This window comes from Gopherus evgoodei, chromosome 1, assembly GCF_007399415.2.
Source record: "Gopherus evgoodei ecotype Sinaloan lineage chromosome 1, rGopEvg1_v1.p, whole genome shotgun sequence".
Taxonomy (NCBI): domain Eukaryota; kingdom Metazoa; phylum Chordata; order Testudines; family Testudinidae; genus Gopherus; species Gopherus evgoodei.
In genome coordinates, this window is record NC_044322.1 from 152,549,613 (window position 1) to 152,571,205 (window position 21,593).

A 21,593-nucleotide genomic window follows, 5' to 3' on the forward strand; every position below is an offset into this window, starting at 1 on the left:
ATAAATAAAAATGTACATATAGTCAAAGTAAGAAAAATGTTGCTTATTAGAGGTTGATAAGGACATTAACTTTGTATATTTTAACATGTGATGTTGACAAATTTGTTTTAACAGTTATAAAGCTTTAACTTTTTGAATCTCAACTATTATTAAATTATCTGACACACACACCCAGACTTAGCCCCACGCAACTCCCTTAACTGTGAAAATTTAAACTGATAAAAGTTGAAAAAGCTTAAAAATAAATATCTATATTATGTGTCCAAATTATAAAAATACATAAATAAAAATTCAGTTCTGCCAAGTCTATTTATATGGGACCACTTAAAAGATTCCATACAAGCCTTTTCATACCAGATCAGAATTTTCTCCTGAAGGGTACATACACTTAAGAAGGTTCCTTCCAAGAGGCTGAGGGACTTGAGACACCTGCTCAGAAACACCACACTTCTCAATTTGTGAGATCTCAAGAGCTATGCTGACCCGTTGAAAACCGTCTAGTTGGAACAGACAGTTGCTCTACTTATTCTGTGATAACAGGCATGACCTGTCCCTCATCCTGATGGATTTTGCCACTGCAATTCCTACCAAGTTTTAGAGTAACATGTCTTGCCAATGGAAGGGACTGGGATCACCGACTTCGGTAAAGGTAATAAAAGCAGTTATATGTGAGCTATTCTGCCTAATGAAAGGAGATGACATCCAGTGATTTCTAATGCAGTCTCTCAGGGCATGCCTATGCTACAACCTATGTTAGGCTGACTAACATCCGCCACAGTAATTACTGAAATGACTGATGTCTACACACTAACCTCCTTGGGTTAATAGTGCACATCCTCACCAGGAGTGCTTCCACTGACTGAAAAGGGGCAGTGTGGAGGATTGAGAGGTCTGACTTAGCTCTGCACAGATCTCAATAGGGAGCCCAGCTGCCCCCCAGGCTTCTTGTCTCCCTGCTCCCAGCCGGAAGGCAGCCATCTAGGGCTTCTTACCTCCAGCAGGGAGATCCACACCCGGAATCTGGTCAGCTGCCGTGCTCCCAGCAGGAAGCATAGAGCCGGGCTTCCAGCGCGAAGTGGGGAGTCCAGGTGGCAGCCCAAGCTGTGAGCCTGGGTGGCAGCCAGGCTTGGAGCAGAGACCCAGCAGGACCTGGCTGGAGAGTTGGGCTTTCTTGTCAATTTTGTGGCTCCATGAAATTGACAAGACAGCCAACAGCAAATGTAAATAACACAGTGTCTGTGAAGACACTGCATCTCCCTAACTACGGGCTTGTCTACATCAGAAAGTTGCAGCGCTGGTGAGGGAGTTACAGCGCTGCAGCTTTGAAGGTGTACACATCTGCAGGGCATCACCAGCGCTGCAACTCCCTGTTTGCAGCGCTGGCCGTACTCCCGTTTTGTCTCGGGTGTAGAGGATCCAGCGCTGGTAATCCAATGTAGACACTTACCAGCGCTTTTCTTGACCTCCGTGGAAGGAGGAAGCCTCTGGTAATCAAGCTGGTCTCCTTTCCCGGTTTGCTCTCTCGTTCCCGGAACCCTGAGCAAGCAGGTCTCCTTCCCTGCGGTTTGCAGGGTGGCTCTGGGAACGCGAGAGCAAACCGCGGCGAAGCTGGTCTCCTTTCCCGGTTTGCTCTCTCGTTCCCCGAACCCCGAGCAAGCAGGTCTCCTTCCCTGCGGTTTGCAGGGTGGCTCCGGGAACGCGAGAGCAAACCGCGGCGAAGCTGGTCTCCTTTCCCGGTTTGCTCTCTCGTTCCCCGAACCGCCGATCAAGCGGTTCTCCTTCCCTGCGGTTTGCAGGGTGGCTCCGGGAACGCGAGAGCAAACCGCGGCGAAGCTGCTCTCCTTTCCCGGTTTGCTCTCTCGTTCCCCGAACCGCCGAGCAAGCGGTTCTCCTTCCCTGCGGTTTGCAGGGTGGCTCCGGGAACGCGAGAGCAAACCGCGGCGAAGCTGGTCTCCTTCCCCGGCTTGCTCTCTCGTTCCCGGAACCCCGAGCAAGCAGGTCTCCTTCCCTGCGGTTTGCAGGGTGGCTCCGGGAACGCGAGAGCAAACCGCGGCGAAGCTGGTCTCCTTTCCCGGTTTGCTCTCTCGTTCCCCGAACCCCGAGCAAGCAGGTCTCCTTCCCTGCGGTTTGCAGGGTGGCTCCGGGAACGCGAGAGCAAACCGCGGCAAAGCTGGTCTCCTTTCCCGGTTTGCTCTCTCGTTCCCCGAACCGCTGAGCAAGCGGTTCTCCTTCCCTGCGGTTTGCAGGGTGGCTCCGGGAACGCGAGAGCAAACCGCGGTGAATCTGGTCTCCTTCCCCGGCTTGCTCTCTCGTTCCCGGAACCCCGAGCAAGCAGGTCTCCTTCCCTGCGGTTTGCAGGGTGGCTCCGGGAACGCGAGAGCAAACCGAGGCGAAGCTGGTCTCCTTTCCCGGTTTGCTCTCTCGTTCCCCGAACCCCGAGCAAGCAGGTCTCCTTCCCTGCGGTTTGCAGGGTGGCTCCGGGAACGCGAGAGCAAACCGCGGCGAAGCTGGTCTCCTTTCCCGGTTTGCTCTCGCGTTCCCGGAACCCCCCTTGAAGCCGCCCAACAGCGCTGCAGTGTGGCCACATCTAACACCACTTGCAGCGCTGGTTGCTGTAAGTGTGGCCACTCTGCAGCGCTGGCCCTATACAGCTGTACTAATACAGCTGTAACAACCAGCGCTGCCAAATTTTAGATGTAGACATGGCCTGAGACATAGGCCCTATGCCTCACATAATAACTCCACTTTACAACAATGTAGTAGGGCACATACAAATTGGTGGGACAAGGCTGTAGTGACCACACTGGCATAATTAGGTCAACGTAGGTCGATGTAAGGCAGCTTAACTGTATAATGTAGACCAGGCCTCAGCCTAGACTCAAGAATAGAACACTACTACAAATGTATTTTTGAATAATCAGAAGTCTTACAGCTGCCAGAAGTTTTACATGAGCTCTCCTTCTTTGAGCAGTTCCACAACAACTCACTACTGAGCTTAAGAGTCTGGGGAAACTTTTACAAAACGAGCAATTGTGCACTCACAGTCGTGTTCAAATAAAAGCCTTATTTTCTCCTGCATAAGATCTTAAATTCCTTTATGGTTGAAGTGATAACTTGCACAAAAAACTACATTTTTAAAGAAAAATAAAACCTTTTGGTAATTTACTGTATAGTGACATTTACCTGGAGATGATCCATGGTTAGTAATACTAATCTCTTTACTAATTACTTTACTGTTTGCAATCACTGTGCCAAAATTAATCTCCGGCTCAATTTCCAGATAACAGCATGGAATTAATCTGCAGAGAAAAGATATTTTAATTATTTTTTCCCAGAACTTCAAGCTATTTTGTGGTTTTTAAAAGAAATATATTTGAACAATGCATTTGGGGGAAAAAAATCTGCTTTCCTCCAAATTCCCTTAACACAATTATTTATGCAACTCACTTCAGCAGTATTATGAAAACATGGAAGACATAAAAATGCCTACTTATTAAACTGCTATTCCGTTTATTTTTATATTACTGTAAACTTTAAAACAATTTAATTCCAGTCAATGAGCTAAAATGGAATGCAACTATATATTATGTTTCAGTTCCTGTGTTATGGCACAAAACCCCAATATAAATTCTCAGAAAAGCTTTCACTCATTTTGGGTTAATTCCAGCATAAAATTGACTAAAATGACTGACTAAGATAAACATACACCACATTTCAATAGTAGCTGACCAAACTAATATTTATCCAGATGTTCACACCCTAGTGCAACAAAACTTATGGCACTCAGTGATCTTTATTTATGAGCATGCATCATGTAGTTTCAACAACATTAGCTGTAATAAAAGACTCTGGTGAAATTGAGTTAAAACTATTTGTTTCGCCAAGAGGCCTCAATCAAGATCAGGGCTCCACTGAACTAGGCACTGCACCAACCCTGACCCAACCCTTACCCTGGCAAGCCGCATGCGAGCTTGCCAACCCCTGAGTTACACCTAGCAAGGGACGTAAAAGGCAAGAAGAAGAAGAAGTTCTTTAAGTATATTAGAAACAAGAGAAAGACAAAGGAAACTTAGGACCTCTACTTAATGAAGGAGAGCCAGGGGTGAAAGTAAGATAAAATATTTACTAGTATGGGGGCCCAGCTCCAGGCCCCTGGAAAAGGTGGAGCCTTAAACTGAAGGGGCGGGGCTCAGGGTCAGCCTCCCCCAGCCAGCCCTTCCACGCTGTCCAGCCCACACCAGCCAGGGCTCCGGGCTGCTGCCGTGGTAGCTGCGGCTAGGAGCCCCGGGCCCTTTTAAATTGACGGGCCCCAGGGCAGTTGACCCTTTGGCCTCTGCCATCGGCAGCCCTGCGGGGAGAGGGGCAGTGATGTTAAAGTGCTGCCACAGCTGTGCACAGACCGGTATCGGCAGCCACTTCTTACCAGTACACTGTACCGGACCACTGTCACTTCTAAACAGAGCTAATAACATAAAGAAAGACCTTAAACACCTCATCTATTTTGCTTCAGTATTAACTTCTTTTAGTGAATGGTGACCAGATACTTAACGCAATTAATATTAACAACAAGGGGGAAGGAATGCAAGACAAAATAGGAAAAGAACAGTTAGATAAATTAGATGTACTCAAGTTGGCAGAGCTTAATGAAATTCATCCTACAGTACTTAAAGTACTAGCTGAATCAATCTCATAACTGTTGGCAATGATCTCTGAGAACTCTTGGAAGACAGGTGAAGTCCCAGAAGAATGGAAAAGGGCAAACATAGTACCTTTCTTTAAAAAGGAGAGCAAAGAGGACCTGGGGAATTATAAATCAGTCAGCCTAACTTAAGTACCTGGAAAGATACTGGAACAATTTATTAAACAATCCATTTGTAAGTACCTGGAGGATAACAGGTTAAGACAGAACAGCCAGAGTGGATTTGTCAAAAACAAATCATGCCAAACCAACCTAGTTTCCTTCTTTAACAAGGTTACTGGCCTAGTGGGGAAGCAATAGACTTGATATATCTTCATTTTAGGAAGGCTTTTCACACAGTCACACATGACATTCTCATAAAAAAAAAACCTAGGGAAATGTGGTCTAGATGAAGTTACTATAAGGTGGGATCACAACTGATTGAAAGCACTCAAAGAGTAGTTTTAAATGGTTTGCTGTCAAAGTGGGTGGGCATACCTAATGGAGTCCCACAGGGGTCAGTCCTGGTCCTCTGCTGTTCAGTATTTTCATTAATGACTTGGATAATGGAGTGGACAGAGTACTTAAAAAATTGCAGAGGATACCAAGCTGGGAACTGGTACAAGCACTTTGGAGAACACGATCAGAATTCAAAATCATCTTGACAAATTGGAGACTTGGTCTGAATTCAACAAGATGAAATTCAATAAAGAAAAGGGCAAAGTACTACACTTAGGAAGGAAAAATGAAACAACTATAAAAGGGGGAATAACTGCGCAGGTAGTAGTACTGCTGTGTGTTTCAGTGGCTATCAACTGAATATGAGTTAACAACATGATGCAGCTGCAAAAAAGGCTAATGTCATTCTGGGTTGCGTTAACAGGAGTGTTGTAAGACATGGGAGATAACTGTCCCATGCTACTTGGCACTGGTGAGGCCTCAGGTGGAGTACTGCGCCCAATTTTAGCTGCCATACTTTGGGAAAGATGTGGACAAATTGGAAAGAGTCCAAAGGAGAGCAACAAAAATGGTAAAAGATTTAGAAAACCCTGACAAGACAGCCCTGACAAGAAAACCCTGATCTACGAAAGGTTAAAACAAAAACAAACAAACAAAACTGGTCATGTTTAGTCTGATAAAAGAAGGGCAGGAGAAGACTGATAACATATTTGGAGGCTAAGTGCTGTTATAAAGAGGACTGAGAACAATTTTTTCCCCACATCCACTACAGGCAGGTTAAGAAATAATGAGCTTAATCTGCAGCCACGGAAATTAAGGTTACATATTAGGAAAAGCTTTCTAACTATAAGAATAGTTAAACCCTGGAATAAACTTCCAAGAGAGGGTTTTTTTAAGAACATAGAATCTCCACCACTGGAGGTTTTTTAATAATATGTTGGACAGACACCTCTCAGGGATGGTGTAGATTTACTTTGTCCTGCAATAGTGTAGGGGGCTAGACTTGATGACTTGTTGAAGTCCCTTCCACCCTACCAAAAATGATAACTTACCAGTGATACAGTTCTGTGTGGGGACCAATGTTGACCTTCCTGTGTTTAAAATGATACCTAGACAGTTTTGTAAGTGCAGTGTGATATGCATGTGAGAAAGGACGTCTTCCCTTGGACCTGCACCTGAGCACCAAGGCATCCAGATGGTAATTCATGTCTTCTGTCTTCCTGAAGTATGCTGTCAACTCTGACAATACATTTGGTAAAAATCCCAGGGGCAGAACACAGCCCAAAGGGAAGAACTGTGTACTGAAAATGGTGGTTTGTCATGAAGAACCAGAGAAATCTTCCGTAGCTTGGGGAAACTGCCACATGGAACTAAGCATCCTGACAGTTCAGAGTAGTCATTCTGAGTCAACAGGGAGAATCGTTGACAAGATGACCATATGGAACCTTGTGTATCTGATGTATTTGAGGAGACTGTGGAGGTTGAGAACAAATCTTACCCTCCCTTTGGTTTGGGAACCAGGAAGTACTGGGAAGAGAAGCTCTGACACTGGTGTTCCAGAAGAACTTCCTCCACCACTCCCAAGGCCAGCAAGAAGCATCCTGTTCAAGGAGCAATAACTCATGAGGAGAATCCCTGAAGAGGGATAGAGGAGAAGAGTGGAGAGGAACTAGATAATATAGCCTGATCTGACGGTACTTAGGACCCAGATATCGTAGAAGTGTCCCCAAATGGAGGCAGGGTAAGGGAAGTGATAACCAGAGCATGACTCTGGACCAACAAATGAAAGTTGTCACTTGGAGGTGCCAAGGGAGGCCGTGTCAATTGGCTGAACTCCAGACCCGACTGCCTTCTCCTCCTCTGTGACCTACGTCCCCTTGTGGGGCTATCCCTCTGTCACAAGGGAGGAAAAGGCTGTCCCAAGGTCCATTGTGGACAGTATTGTTGTTGCTGTTGGTCACCTAAGTAGCACTGCTGCACTGACCATGCATGCACCACAAAGGAACATAGAATGGCCCTGAAATCCACAAAGGTATGCAGGATCTCATCCGTCTTATCTGAAAACAATACCTGGTCATCAAAAGGCAAATCTTGTATGGCCTGTTGAACACTGGGAGCAATGCCCAAATTCTGCAACCAGGATGCCCTCCTCCTCATCGCCACAGAAGACTTAACTCTAATTGAAGCATCCAAACGTCCAGCTCAGACTGCAATGACATCTTTGTCAATAAATGCTGTTTAATGGCAAACACAAACTCCTCTCTGAATTTTTTAGGCAGCTGGTTCACAAACTTAGACATAGCAGTCCAATTTACAAAATGTATTTGCACAACAATGCCTGCTAGTTCGTGATCCACATTTGTAGGGAGGACATGTAAATCTTCCTGCCCATTAAGTCCATCCTTTTGAGGTCTTTGTCCTTAGAAGTGGACTTCAGCCTTTCCTGCTGAGTTCTATTGTTCACTGCAGTTACGACTAGCGAGTCTGGGGCCAAACTGAAGTACAGGCCCTCAAATCCCTGCACTGAGACAAAATAGTGTTTGTGCATGCGTATTGGAGTAGGTGGTACCGAAGCCAGAATGTTCTAGAGGACCACTGCAGGCTCTAGGAGCATGTCATTGATAGGGAGTGGTACTCTCCAAGGAGCAGACAGCTGTATGATGTCAACTAACATATCCATGTTATCCTGCAGAAACTCCGCCTAAAAGCCCAGAGAAGCAGCCATGCACCACAAAAGGTCCTGATAGCCCCTGAAATCCTATGGTATTAGAGGAGAGGAAGAGCCAGGCACTGCTCCTAGAGTGGTGGAGCTGGAAGAAGCAGCTCCATTGGCTCCACACAGGGAAGGCTCATTGATGCCTGAATCTGCAGTACACAGTTCCTGCCACTGATCTGCCGGGTGTGCCGCCTCCACAATCAAGGAGTGTCCTACAGATTCCATGAAGGCCACTGATAAGGATAGGGCATTAGTAGCCAGTAGGTGCCAGGTGAAATGCCTCCATCCTGACCATGAGAACCAATCCTGGTGCCATAGTGCTCCGTAAACAGTCCCCGATGCAGGCTGAGCATGTAGAGTGAGAGGAGGAAGATCCCAACCTTGACAGAGAAGCCACAGGTTTCCATAGATAAAGGGGATCAAGTCCTGAGGAGTGAGTAAATGGTCTGACTCACTAGTTGTCCAAAACGAAGCAGGGACCAGTGCCAATGATGGAAACAGTACAGCCGACACAATGTTCTAGTGCCGGAAATGGTGTCAACCCCAAAGTCAGCAGAGGTACCAAAATAGCTGACAGTGCTGAAGCAACTGGAGGGCACTGAAAAGCCACCACAGTAACATCTACAGTATTGACTGCAACAGTGTTGAGGAGATTCCCAGTGCAGAGGTCCCTTGCACTGCACCTGGTACTGGCCCTGCTTCAACAGACTGCAAAAGGGGAGCATCGAGGAGCAGTGCCAACAGACCCAAGGGTTCAGCGGCCTGTCCAGCCAATGGGGCTATAAATGACAAAGCACTGGCCAAGTCCTGGAGCAAAGGAGAGGTCGGAACAGAACAGCAGGGAGTTATGTAGCCTCTTGGTATGCCGCCAATGTAGAAACAGTCAGTACTGGCATCACCGTTGTCACTATGGGACACAATAGATACCCAAGGGCCAGAATCAGAGTTGATGGTACAAGGTTTCTAATCCCCGTACTCGGCACAGGGCAGCAGTCAGAGGCACCTAGGCCATTCCACATGGTCACACTGTGTGCTGTTCCACTCTCTTCCTGAGGGAGGCAGCATAGTCCCCACGAGACCTAGAATGGTCTTGACTGGATTTATGCAACCTTTTCCTCAGTGCAGTTAATTGGGAATGAATCGTCCATCTCCTTGGAGAGATGCCTTCCCAGAGCATGAGGTGGCCACTCTCTTGGAACTGGAGGGCAACTGCTAGTTCGACAAGGGCCTTGTTGCCAAAACAGGTCACGTGGCCTGTTCAAACAAGTGATGTTTTAGGTGAAGGTCCCTAGGCGTTTGAGTCTGTTTCCTGAATGATCTACAAATAAATCACAGCTCCTTGACGTGGGCCTCACCAAAGCACAACAAGCACTGTGCATGCAGATTGTTGCTAGGGATTGTTCCCCCACAAGGCGGACAATATTTAAACCCACTAAGGGCATCATACAGAAATACCTAACTAAATACAACTAAACACTAATCTAACTACACTATGGGTATTGTTAATTATATATAACTGGAGGGCAAAACTGAACTAATGAGAGAATGTGAGGTTGAGACTACACAGAGCTCAAACTCCAGTTCCCTTGTACCGCTTGTGCCTGAAGCAGATCAAGGCAATGTTGACTCTTGTAGCCAGGAGAGGGGCTATGGCCACGAGGTGTGAATCTCACCCCTCCTTGTATACTTCTAGGCAAAATTCTCCGGTCTCGGCACACATATATACCCTAATTGGAATATAGGGCTGCATCTACTCGAAGAACTATATATCTATCGGTAAAATTTCTCATAATTCAACTACTCAAACAAATCCCAGCAGTGATGTAACTTGTTTTACGGATACCAGTTCTGCACCAACATGCTCTCTTCATTGCTGCTCTAACCAGTGGTATGGAGAGGTACCAGCGTTAACACTGTTTTGAGAATAATTATGTTCACTGACAATCTGGAGGTCTGATGTTTTGAGAATGATGATTCCTCCCCAGGTAGCTTCTTAATTGGTAAGGTATTCAACACAACTGAAAGAGATTAGTCCTTGTCCCAATATTACCTTTCATAGTTTCTATTACCACGTTGTTTCTCCCCATCTACTGGCAGATGAGAAAGCCATTTTTAGGAATAACTTTATTTTCATTCTCAGCATAGCATTAGAGAGAATTTCATACCAATATCACGAAAATGAGGACTTTGCTTTGCTACATCTCATGCTACATCAAGTCACAAATGTAACGTGGTCTTTGCCTTTTACTTTTTGAATTAAAGGAAACAGAGACAAAAGTATAGGCTAGTACAATTTGGAGAAAGACAGGAAATCCATCCTGAGAAAATGCTTTCACGGGTGTTGCAAAACCATTTTTTAAAATATCTTGTTCCCTAGCAACATGAGAAACTGTCAAAGTAGTAAATTCTAGGATGCAATAAACTGGACTATTAGGACATGAAATAAATACAGGGAGAGTTAGCTTGTTTACAATTTTAAAGTACATCTATAATATATTTTAAGTATTCTACAGTTCTTCCAAGAAGTTGCTTCAGAAATATGAAAGACATTAGAATCTTGTCTAATTCCACTCAGGAACTAGCTACACTTCTTCTGGAATGTATATGAATCAGAAGATATTTTGTGACACTGAAGAGATTCTTTAAGGGATAAGACTGTTAATTCCTGTGTGTTTTAAGATGGAAAGGTCAAGTTGTTGAAAAGATAGGAATAGTTCATCTTACTTCCTAAAGGACTTTTGTATCATTCAAATAAGTGGTTAATGTTTTACAACAAATCAAATTTCTGTTCATCTGCTTCAGGTATCCCTACACTGGAAACTTCAAAGCACTACCACGGGAACGTTCCCACGGCAGCGCTTTGAAGTATGAGAGTGGTTGTGCACGACTGCTGGGAGAGAGCTCTCCCAGCGCTCCTGGTAATCCACCTCCACGAGGGGATTAGCGCTCAGCGCTTGGAACCTGTCTACACTAGCACTTTAAAGTGCTCAGACTTGCTGTGCTCAGGGGGGTGATTTTTCACCCCCCTAAGCCAGCAAGTTAGAGCACTATAAAATGTAAGTGTAGACAAGCCCCGCATCGTGGTCTAGTTTAGGGCATAAGGTTTCCTAGTCCAATCATTTAAATTTGATTAAGACTTATTAGGCCAAATTCACTCCTGCTTTAACTCCATTAGAAAAAAATGGTGGTCCAAATGTATCCCTGATGTAACTCTATCTAATAAATTGTTTATGTTTATCATTGTAAAAACTGAATGCATCATATCACCAACAGTTAAGGCTGATGATTAGGGTAACGGCAAGAGGGTAATGTAATTAATTCCAATTTAGGAACGTTTCTTTCCATGACTGTTGACACTACCTGAGAATTATGCACTCTCACATAGCTGAAGCCCTCAAACCGTAATGCATTTAAGCACATGTATAGTCCCATAATACAATGGTATAAAGACAAGGGCCGGCGCTTCCATTTAGGCGACCTAGGCAGTTGCCTAGGGCACCAGGATTTGGGAGGGTGGCATTTTGCGGCCCTCGGCGGCAATTCAGCAGCAGGGGGTCCTTCCGCGTTCCATGTTTTCGGCGGCAATTCGGCGGCGGGGGGGTCTTTCTACGCTCCGGGCCTTCGGCAGCAATTCTGCGGTGGGTTCTTCACTCGCTTCGGGACCCGCCATTGAAGTGCCCCGAAGACCGGGAGCGCGGAAGGACCCCACCGCCACCGAATTGCTGCCGACCGGGAGCGCGGAAGGACTCTCGCCTAGGGCACCAAAAGCCCTGGCGCCGCTCCTGATAAAGACAACACATGAGTTGGGGGAATGGTAGTGTTGGACACAGTTCAATAAGAGAAGGTTAATGGTCTAGGAAGATTAAGTAAATTTCAATCTCATGCTTATTTATCTTTACACATGTATTGTATTAGACAGAAGTTTTCATGTAAGGTTAGCATCTAGGTTTATTTAAATACAATTTAAGTTATCTGCATGGAACTGGCAATGAGAAAATTCCAAAAGTTACAAGAGTAATATATATGGTGTAGAAAGAGAAATATTTAGGCCCGGATTCTACAAAGCAGTTAAGAACATGTCTGTAACTTTGCTTATATGAGGCTGCAGATTATGCTTCCAGTGCCACCTTAGCAAACTCACTTAAAGGTCATTGACAGATCTGGTCAAAATATTTCACTCAAAACATTTCCTCTTCCCCCCCCCCCCCAAAAAATGTTTTGTCAAATTGGGCGTTTCCATAGGAACTATCCAATTTCCAAGAATTTTTTTCAGGTTTTCATTAAAAAAAGATTTTATTTTTGGCCAAAAACGTGGGGTGGGGAGAAATTGTTTTCTTCAAAACATTTAGGGGGAAGGGGTAAATGGTTTGTTCGTTCGTTTTAAGAAAACCTGAAAACTTCATGAAGAAATTGCAACAAAATCCAAAAATATTTTCACATAGAACTCTTTTGTGAGAACAAAGAAAAAAACCCACCCCCTGACAAGCGCTCACAATATTATATCTGTGTCGTGGAAGGCATAATCTGGAGATTGTGGTGCTGCACAGATGTAGCCAAGCACATAGTTTGGGCTGCCAAACCACTATGGCAATATGTAAGATGGACATTACTCAGTATGATTGGCACAGCTCAGGTCACATTTGGAGGACTGGTATTTAGAAGATACAACTTTAAGGTCCTTATCAAAGGGCCAGTAAAATCTCTGAGTTAATGTTTCTTTGACACAATACCAGAAATTCCATTCCTTTCTAAGTTCACTCTCCCATTCATATTTAACTTCAGATGCAAGAAAAATTTTAAGATTTAGTCACTGGTACATTTTTCTTACTAAATGTTTGCCTGAAATAAATGTATATTAAAAAAGCTTCCAGGAGTGATATTTCAGAAGATTCTAGTCTTCACTAAAACTGTTTTATTAAGAAATTTAGCCAGCCATGAAGGGTAGGGCTCCAGGGAGATGATCTGACCCAGCCCATATTTTTCTCATTTTATTATATAAAATCTTCTCTTCATAAATTAATTTTTAAGGTTGTTCCAGATTAAGTTTTTCTCCAAAACTCTCAGATTAGATTTGGAGCTTGTATCAATCTTCTTCATATCACACCACAAGTAGTAAAAATTGTCTGTACAGATACATACATTCAATTGCTTCAGATATAGCAGGTCAGGGATAAACCAATGGTGAAGGTGTTTCTCACTCAACCACCACCAAAGGAAATAAATTATTAAAGGCAGGCAATAGGCATTTAACTGTGACAGATCAAGTACTCCAGCAACTGCCAGGTCCTTTTCATGATCTTATGCAAAATATTTAGAGCCTAGTTACCAGAGATTCCATTAGAATGTTTCTTTCAATGCTCTGAAATGCGGAAAATCAAAATCTCATTTTGAAGCAGAAGCAATCCCATGGGATGTTACTCAGGGCCACATTCATATTTACAATTTTAGCTCTGCTAAGCAGACAGTGAAAAACTCTCTATGTAGTATTCTCTCACATTCTGCTTTATGACGTACTACAGCAGGCCTGCACAACATGAGGCCCACGGAGGCTCACTGTGCGGCCCACAGAAGGACTCTAAATCCCGCGCACACGGCGCTCTACGGGTAGCCCAGAGCCCTTTGAATCTCAGCCGCAGCCGGGATTCAAAGTGCTCTGAGCTGCCCACAGCCACAGGGAGCCCAGAGCCCTTTAAATCCCAGCCGCGGCCGGGATTCAAAAGCCTCTGGGCTGCCCACAGTGGCGGGCAGCCCAGAGCCCTTTGAATCCCGGCAGCGGCTCCAGTGGATGGGCTGGTGCTGGGATCTAAAGGGCTCGTGCTCCCCTCAGCGGCAGAAGCTCTGGGCCCTTTAAATCGCTGTCCCAGCCCCGCAGAGCTCCGGGTTCCCCCAGCCGCCAGAGTCCCAGGCCCTTTAATTTGCCCCTGAGGGCTCTGAGCCACTTCTTCAGCTGGGAGCCCCTGGTTGATTTAAAATCAAGTATTATTTTCCCACCCCCAACCTTCCTTTTTGGCCCACAGCTGTTTTGGTGGGGCAGCGCTAGGGAAGGAGGGTTTGTTTCTGCAGGGCTGGGCGGTGCTGGGGGGGGGGGGGTGTTTCCACGGGGCCGGGGGGTTTCGGCCCTCAGCTGTTTTCTTTGGAGTAATGTGGCCCTCTCCACTTTACGAGTTGTGCAGGCCTGTACTACAGACTAGATTTGCGTCAATAAGTTTACGAAGTATACAGAAGTGCTGAATGGAACAATTAAAAAAAATCTCTTGTCAACAAAAGAACAAGACCAACATTACCCTTGAGAAGAAAGAGACTTTTTCAAAATAAAGACCAAAAAGTTTATTCCTTCTTCCGGGATACATTCATTGAGTAGTATACATTATTCTGTAAAGTTTTTCTGCAGGCAGTTAAATTTTTAACTTCAAAATGAAAAAAAAATTACAAAAATTCTCTGGGTTTTATATATGATACTTAGATTCCTTTCCAGAAGTTACTATAATAAAAGCTTTGTTATCTGGAGTGTTGGAAGTGCGGGGGATGCCAGTTAGTCAAAAATTCTGGTTAATTAAGAGTTATATTTACCAATGGAGGGAGAGAGTTTGAGTGTGGAGGGGGCTCAGAGCTGGGGTGCAGAAGGGTATGCAGGCTCTAGGAAGGAGTTTGGGTGTGAGAGGGAGCTTGGGGTAGGAACTTGGGGCATGGGAGGGCTTTTGGGTGCTGGATACAGACGGCACTCACCTCAGTGGGTCACAGCACGCAGCGACATGTCCCTGCTGCTCCTAGGTGAAGGTGTGGCCAGGTGGCTCGGCACCTGCCTCTGCCCACAGGTGCCACCCCCGCAGCTCCCATTAGCCGCTATTCCCAGCCAGCAGAGCCAGCACGAAGGGCAGGGCAGAGGCAGCGCACGGAGCCTCCCCGGTCATTCTTCTGCCTAGGAGCAGCAGGGACAGGTTGCCACTTCCAGGGAGCCACACATAGCCAGGTAGAGAGCCTGCTGGGCATTCGAGTAAAAAACTGGACATCTGGCAACCCTATTGAAGATTTGTATTGGGAGATATCAGAAATGCCAGTTTCTAGAGCTTTCCAGTTGGTAAAGTGCCAGATAATGTAGAACTGATAAATGAAATTGTTTTTAACTGTTCACTTTATTAACGTAACTTCTGTTCACCATTCACTACACTTGCCTACACTGTAACTTCTGTTCCATATTGTAATTCAATCCCCATTTTAAAACACTCACTCCATTTTGTAAAAGCTTCCTCCAACCTTCATTTTTGCAAACCCTGCTGTAATCTTATTAGTTTAGTTTAGATGTGTGAATGAGGTATGTGTGGATGACGGAATCAACCTCCAGCCCCAGCCTGTCCTGATGAGATAAAGTTCAAATACCAACAGCTGAAGACCTAGACAACAGCCCTAAACAAAGTAAGAAGCATCCACCCTAAAAAGAAAAGGACAACAGAACAACAGAAGGAAGATCAAAGCCAGGTCCAAGGCTGAAAGTCACGCCTGCAATTGATGGGTGATCAATCTAAACCCAGAGGCAGGGTGACACAGCAAGACCTATAGACTTTGAATCCAAACTAAAAGCCTATAAAAAAGAAGGGTGAGATGAGAGACTCTGGGTAACATTCTGCTGCCAACATGGAAGAACATCGGTGCCTGCCCACCAGAGATCCAGCTCAGCCTTGTGCCCAGCTTTCCTGGCCAGTTAGCTGCCACAAGCTACGAACCCAAGCTGCAAAATCAAGCCATGAACTTAAGCTATCTTCAGGACTGGTAACTATGCAGCAGCTGCAGAACACCTGATGAATGTGAGTGTGTGTGTGTGAATGTGGGTATGTGTGTGTGTATAGGTATTAGGTATAATGTGAATGTGTGTGTGTGTGTGTGTATAGGTATTAGGTATAATGTGTGTGTATAAGAATTAAGATATTAGTTATTAGTCATAGATTGTTATCATAATAAATGTGGCATCTTTGTCTTATCCCCTTTAATAAGATCCTGCTGGTTTTTACTGGTCTAATATAATTGGTACAACATTTTGGTGGAGAATAGCGAAAGGGGGATTATTGGTATTTACTTATTGTAAACCAATCTGTGTGCACACAACCAGCTCTACAGAGCACGGTTCTATTCTTGGTTAACCCAAACCTGCTGGCCCCCGTGTGGGTAGCAGGAAAATAAAGAGCTCTTAAAATTGTTAACAAAACCTGCTGGCCTCCGCGTAGGTAGCAGAAAACATAAAATGGTTAACAAAATCTGCTGGCCTCCGAAGAGGTAGCAGAAAGAAAAAAAAAAATCAGGGGCAGCAAGAGGGTCCCAGGGACCAGACAGTGCTGCTTGCTGAACAAAATTAAAAATGTTTAAGAAAAAGCAAGGGAAAACAGTCCTAGAGGAAGAAATGAAGTCAAAAGTAGCTTCTACCTCACCTTTTATAAAAGAGATAACGCGTTTTCAACAAATCCTTCAAAGATATGGGCACAGTCCTTGGACTGAACAAGCCCTTGCAGATATCTGCACCATTTCGGACCTAGAGGATAGGTTGGCCCAATATATCCTCATATGTAAACCCCAAAATGCAACAAAAAGAGACGCTGCAGGGATCTGGCTGCTGTGGGAGGCTTGTAATGACAGCTACCTCCACCTAACAGCCTGTAAAAAGAAAAAAAAATCTCTCTAAAAGAAAAACTATTCCAACTTAGCAATCACCATTGTGTCCAAAAAACTTTGGCCCCCAGTGCATCAGGTTTATTTTTTGTTAGGTTATCTAATAGTCATTTTGTTGTTAATTTTTGTTATTGATACATTTGTATTGTTAGTTACATTTGCTTATATTGTTAATTCCACACTTTCCTCTATGCACTCTGGTTCTACTCTCCCAAGCCCTAAAGGGTAGTTCTTGGGCCCTCATAACTTGTAAAACCTTGGCCCATAATTGTAGGGCCCCATCTTTCAGGTTCCCAGAAACTTCTTGAGAACAACTGTTAAAAATAGGGGATTCTGCAACATTTTAGCAACAAAATGTTAGTTTAAGTCCAAATCAGCTTAACCTTGCATAACAACTGTGGTCCTCCTACAAAATCTTATTTGTTGTGTGTGCTTAAGGAGGTCCTGAACTCAGTAACTTTTATTGTTTAATGGCTATTGCAGCATCAAACTTGGTATAAATATAATTGTTTTCATTTATGTGTAGGTTATATCTGGTGTTTAGTCAATTGTAATAGGTTTAGTTATATTCACCTAGTTATAATTATTTGGTTTGTTTGCAACAGATCACCTTGCCCTACAATGTCAACAACTACTGTAATGGTCATAAATCAAGGGGCAAAGTGTTGTAGAAGCAGCCCACCTGGTCAGCAGTTCTAAATATAATTTTTCCTATTAGTAACCCTAACTGTTATGTCTGCCTTAAAACAATTACACAAAGTGTGACCCATTCAATACCCCTGGATTGAAGGGTCAAAAGGGGGACAATGTAGAACTGATAAATGAAATTGTTTTAATTGTTCACTTTATTAATGTAACTTCTGTTCACCATTCACTACACTTGCCTGCACTGTAACTTCTGTTCCATATTGTAATTCAAACCCCATTTTAAAACACTCACTCCATTTTGTAAAAGCTTCCTCCAACCTTCATTTTTGCAAACCCTGCTGTAATCTTATTAGTTTAGTTTAGATGTGTGAATGAGGTATGTGTGAATGACGGAATCAACCTCCAGCCCCAGCCTGTCCTGATGAGATAAAGTTCAAATACCAACAGCTGAAGACCTAGACAACAGCCCTAAACAAAGTAAGAAGCATCCACCCTAAAAAGAAAAGGACAACAGAACAACAGAAGGAAGATCAAAGCCAGGTCCAAGGCTGAAAGTCACGCCTGCAATTGATGGGTGATCAATCTAAACCCAGAGGCAGGGTGACACAGCAAGACCTATAGACTTTGAATCCAAACTAAAAGCCTATAAAAAAGAAGGGTGAGATGAGAGACTCTGGGTAACATTCTGCTGCCAACATGGAAGAACATCGGTGCCTGCCCACCAGAGATCCAGCTCAGCCTTGTGCCCAGCTTTCCTGGCCAGTTAGCTGCCACAAGCTACGAACCCAAGCTGCAAAATCAAGCCATGAACTTAAGCTATCTTCAGGACTGGTAACTATGCAGCAGCTGCAGAACACCTGATGAATGTGAGTGTGTGTGTATGAATGTGGGTACGTGTGTGTGTATAGGTAGTAGGTATAATGTGAATGTGTGTGTGTGTGTGTGTGTATATAGGTATTAGGTATAATGTGTGTGTATAAGAATTAAGATATTAGTTATTAGTCATAAATTGTTATCATAATAAATGTGGCATCTTTGTCTTATCCCCTTTAATAAGATCCTGCTGGTTTTTACTGGTCTAATATAATTGGTACAACAATAACACAGCTTTTACTGTAGTAGTATTGCCTTGCAAAAGGATATCTAGAACGTCAAGCAGGAAGAGGTTGTACCTGCAAGAAAAATAACAGCCAGGTGGAAAAATCCAATTTGTTCCCTAGACAACCAATGTACTGTTTCCTACTTTAGAAGAATGTGCATAGAGACCATTCTGCAACCACTAAGTGAATGGTTCACACAGACTCAAAAGATATCCAGAAGTGGGACAAACAGAAATAGTAGTTTCAGCATCTACCACATAATATCTTAGTCATTCCTTGACTTGCAACTCAAAGTTCAGACTGCTACAATTTAAAAACAGGATCCAAAATACATGACTTAACCAGAAATTATCATCTCTTTGAAATGTTTGTTTTATATTCAGTCAAGAAATATTAGCCAAAGAATGGCATTTTTGGCGTTCACATTTAATTTGGTCAACATTAAACAGTTCTTGATTACAGAAAAGGCAGTAGACTACGTGAGTCTGGGAACAGATAATAGAACAATAATTTAGCTCTTAGTCTGTTCTGTAACAGCAAAGCAATTTTTGGCTCAGATGAAGATGTGAAACTAAAATTACCTGCTTATTCTGAATAAATGAACTGTAAGATCTGGAGACCATTCTGGGAGATGTGCTATACTGAAGAATTTTGCCCTCATTTAGTGTATGGATGCTTTAGCTAACGCTTTTCCTATTCACTAGCAAAAACTTGGCCAAACTGTTTCATATGGTTAAAAACAGAATGCACGAGTAAGTTTAGAAAAAACTGCAGCCATTTCTTTAATGCATAGTTTTAAATTTTGGGAACATTGCTCATGAAGTACTTACAATTACAAATGAAAATACAATTTCTAACTTAAATTGCCATTTCTGAGTCGCCTGTTGGTGGCTATCATCTTCCTAAAAGTGACAACTTTATTTACACTGAATTTGGAATCCTGAAGGAAGATGATTAATCAATTTCTATCATGCTTTAATGCTCATATAACATCACACTGAAAACATTTTTAAATGGGAGAGAAGCAAATCTGAAGAGTAGAGAGAAGTGACAGATAAGCAAAGAGGAAGAAGCGCTGTGATAAGCATAGCCTGGATGAAGCATCCATATATCCTGCCTACTTCTTGACAGAACTCTCGAAGAGTGAGGTTTTTATCTAATGATTTGAATACTGCTTATTCTGAAAGGGAATCCATTACCGCCTGTTCAGGTCATTTTTTATGTTAGTAATCATTTTATAAAAGCTATTGTTTTCAGTTGTTTATGACCATGGATGCTATTTTTTTCAAAAGCAAAGTTTCCAATTTGATATAGATCATGCTATAGTACGAGACTCTATTATAAATTTTTTTAATATTTACAAAATTGAGGAGGAAATGCTTCACTATAATGCAGTCATAACTATATGTGCAATAATTATAAGGACTTACATATCACTGACTCAATAGGAGAGTATATTCAGGGAAGAAAAAGGCCATCCCGCACTTTCCAATTGTATAATTGGAACTGACCCAGAGAAAGCCATTTATCATGAATATAGGCTAAAAATTTAGAGCACAGATATAAGCCCAAACCATTCCAGGTTCTTAAATATGAAGACTGAGTACACTTGATCAAAATATAAATCCTTTGTTAACATCAAGTGATATCATTAAAATGAACATCCTACCTGTGTGACATTCTAAAAAAAAAAAAAAAATCAGAAACTAACCTTTACAAAGAAATTCACCATTTGTTTTCAGAATTCAGATAACAAATTAGTTACATCATTATACATGGCTAAATGTATTAGCATACTTCCCTTTTGAGTAAAATGAAAATATAATTAGCAGTTTATGTACTTTTAAATAGCATACCCTATCAGAGGGATCTCAATTACATCTTTATCTACCAAAAGGAGTAGTCTATCTCGAAGCTCCTCCTCACTGTCAGGATGATATTCCACAGTAGCTGTAACTTGAAGACCAGATGCAACAGGCTTATCTGGATTTTCCACAATCAGTTTAAACTACAATGAAAAAACAGCAATATTTAAATCAATTTTTAAATATTTTTATATAAATCTCCATATACAAGTGGCCTGTTTTCAGCATAATATGTTGGGGTTTACCTGTGTAACTAATATTATGATCAACAGCTTTAAAATTCCACTCACTATTCACCACTGGCAAGAAGATGATGTTTCCTGATAATACAGTGAGCTAGAATATTGATCCGTCAATTTCTGCAAAAATTAATTTTCTTTTAACAGTGTGTTATTTCTACTCTTGATGGTTAAGAAGATAAGCTACCAAATGTGAAACAATGCACTGCTATCTTTCTGACTCTACAGACAGACACCTCCATTGCCTCTGCTGCTGCTATTAGCTTTCCCAAACAACAAAGGCAAAATTACAAAGACTTCAATCAGTTTCCCCATTACTATTCAGAATCTTATGAGTAGCAGTGCCAAGAATCAGAGCAGTTTAACTCTAGTTTTCCTTGGGAAACGCAGGCACAATTGTAAAGGCATACAGTACAGTATTTCAATGAGGAGATGATTCAGCTCAATGGAAAGTCTCCCATTGACTTCAATGAGAGTCAGATTAGACCCTGAGAAGGGAGAAGGACCCAAAAATATCAATATTGAGGGAGCACATCTTTTTTTCTTTTGCACGTCTCTCTTCCTTGGGCTGCAAACTTGTACATGTATATTGACCAGAAGCCAATATAAAACGTTGGAGAGACCTCCCCCTATCTTCCCTCCCCCTACACATGCTCCCCTGAGTAGGGGACATGTTGAGCAATCTAGTAGGAATCTCAGCAGGAATTCTCAGGAAGTAGGGATGAGGACCTAGATTTTGACCAAGATATTAGCCTCCAAGTCAAGCCAATATTTCCTAGTAAAAGAGTGAACTGAGCTCCAATAGCAACTTTGCCAATTTCAAGGAATGATATATTACATATGCAAGCAAGAGTGGCCAATCTTCCTCTCATAGAATGGGGTCTTGGCTTTTCTGGTCAGCTAAATCAGCATAATTTTTTAAATGAATGCAGTGATGGATTAACCACTTGGCCGAAGGGGTCCACGCCCAAGGACCATGGCCAACTGGGGAAGAATTCCCGTAAAAAAAATCTGCAGCCAGGTGGCAGAAGCCCAGACACCTGGCCGACCGGTGGGGGAAGCCCCCACACACCAACTCCATTCCCTGTCAGCAGTGCCAGGAGAAGCCCCAGTGCCCCCCAACCCCATCGGACAGTAGGGGAAGGCCCCAGCACCCGACCCTGCTCTCTGGTAGAAGAGCTGGGCGAGCAGGGTGGGAGAAGCCCCAGCACCCCGACCCTGGTCCCCCAC

General features: G+C 43.3%; 1 protein-coding gene across 1 annotated transcript in view; it reads right to left on the reverse strand.

Annotated features, from left to right (window-relative positions):
• CFAP47 (cilia and flagella associated protein 47) overlaps positions 1-21,593 on the reverse strand; it is a 681,124-nt gene that overhangs the window by 643,797 nt on the left and 15,734 nt on the right. Inside the window, 2 exon segments of the mRNA XM_030575652.1 lie at positions 3,184-3,299; positions 20,116-20,267. Of these exon segments, the coding sequence (XP_030431512.1) occupies positions 3,184-3,299; positions 20,116-20,267 (268 nt within the window).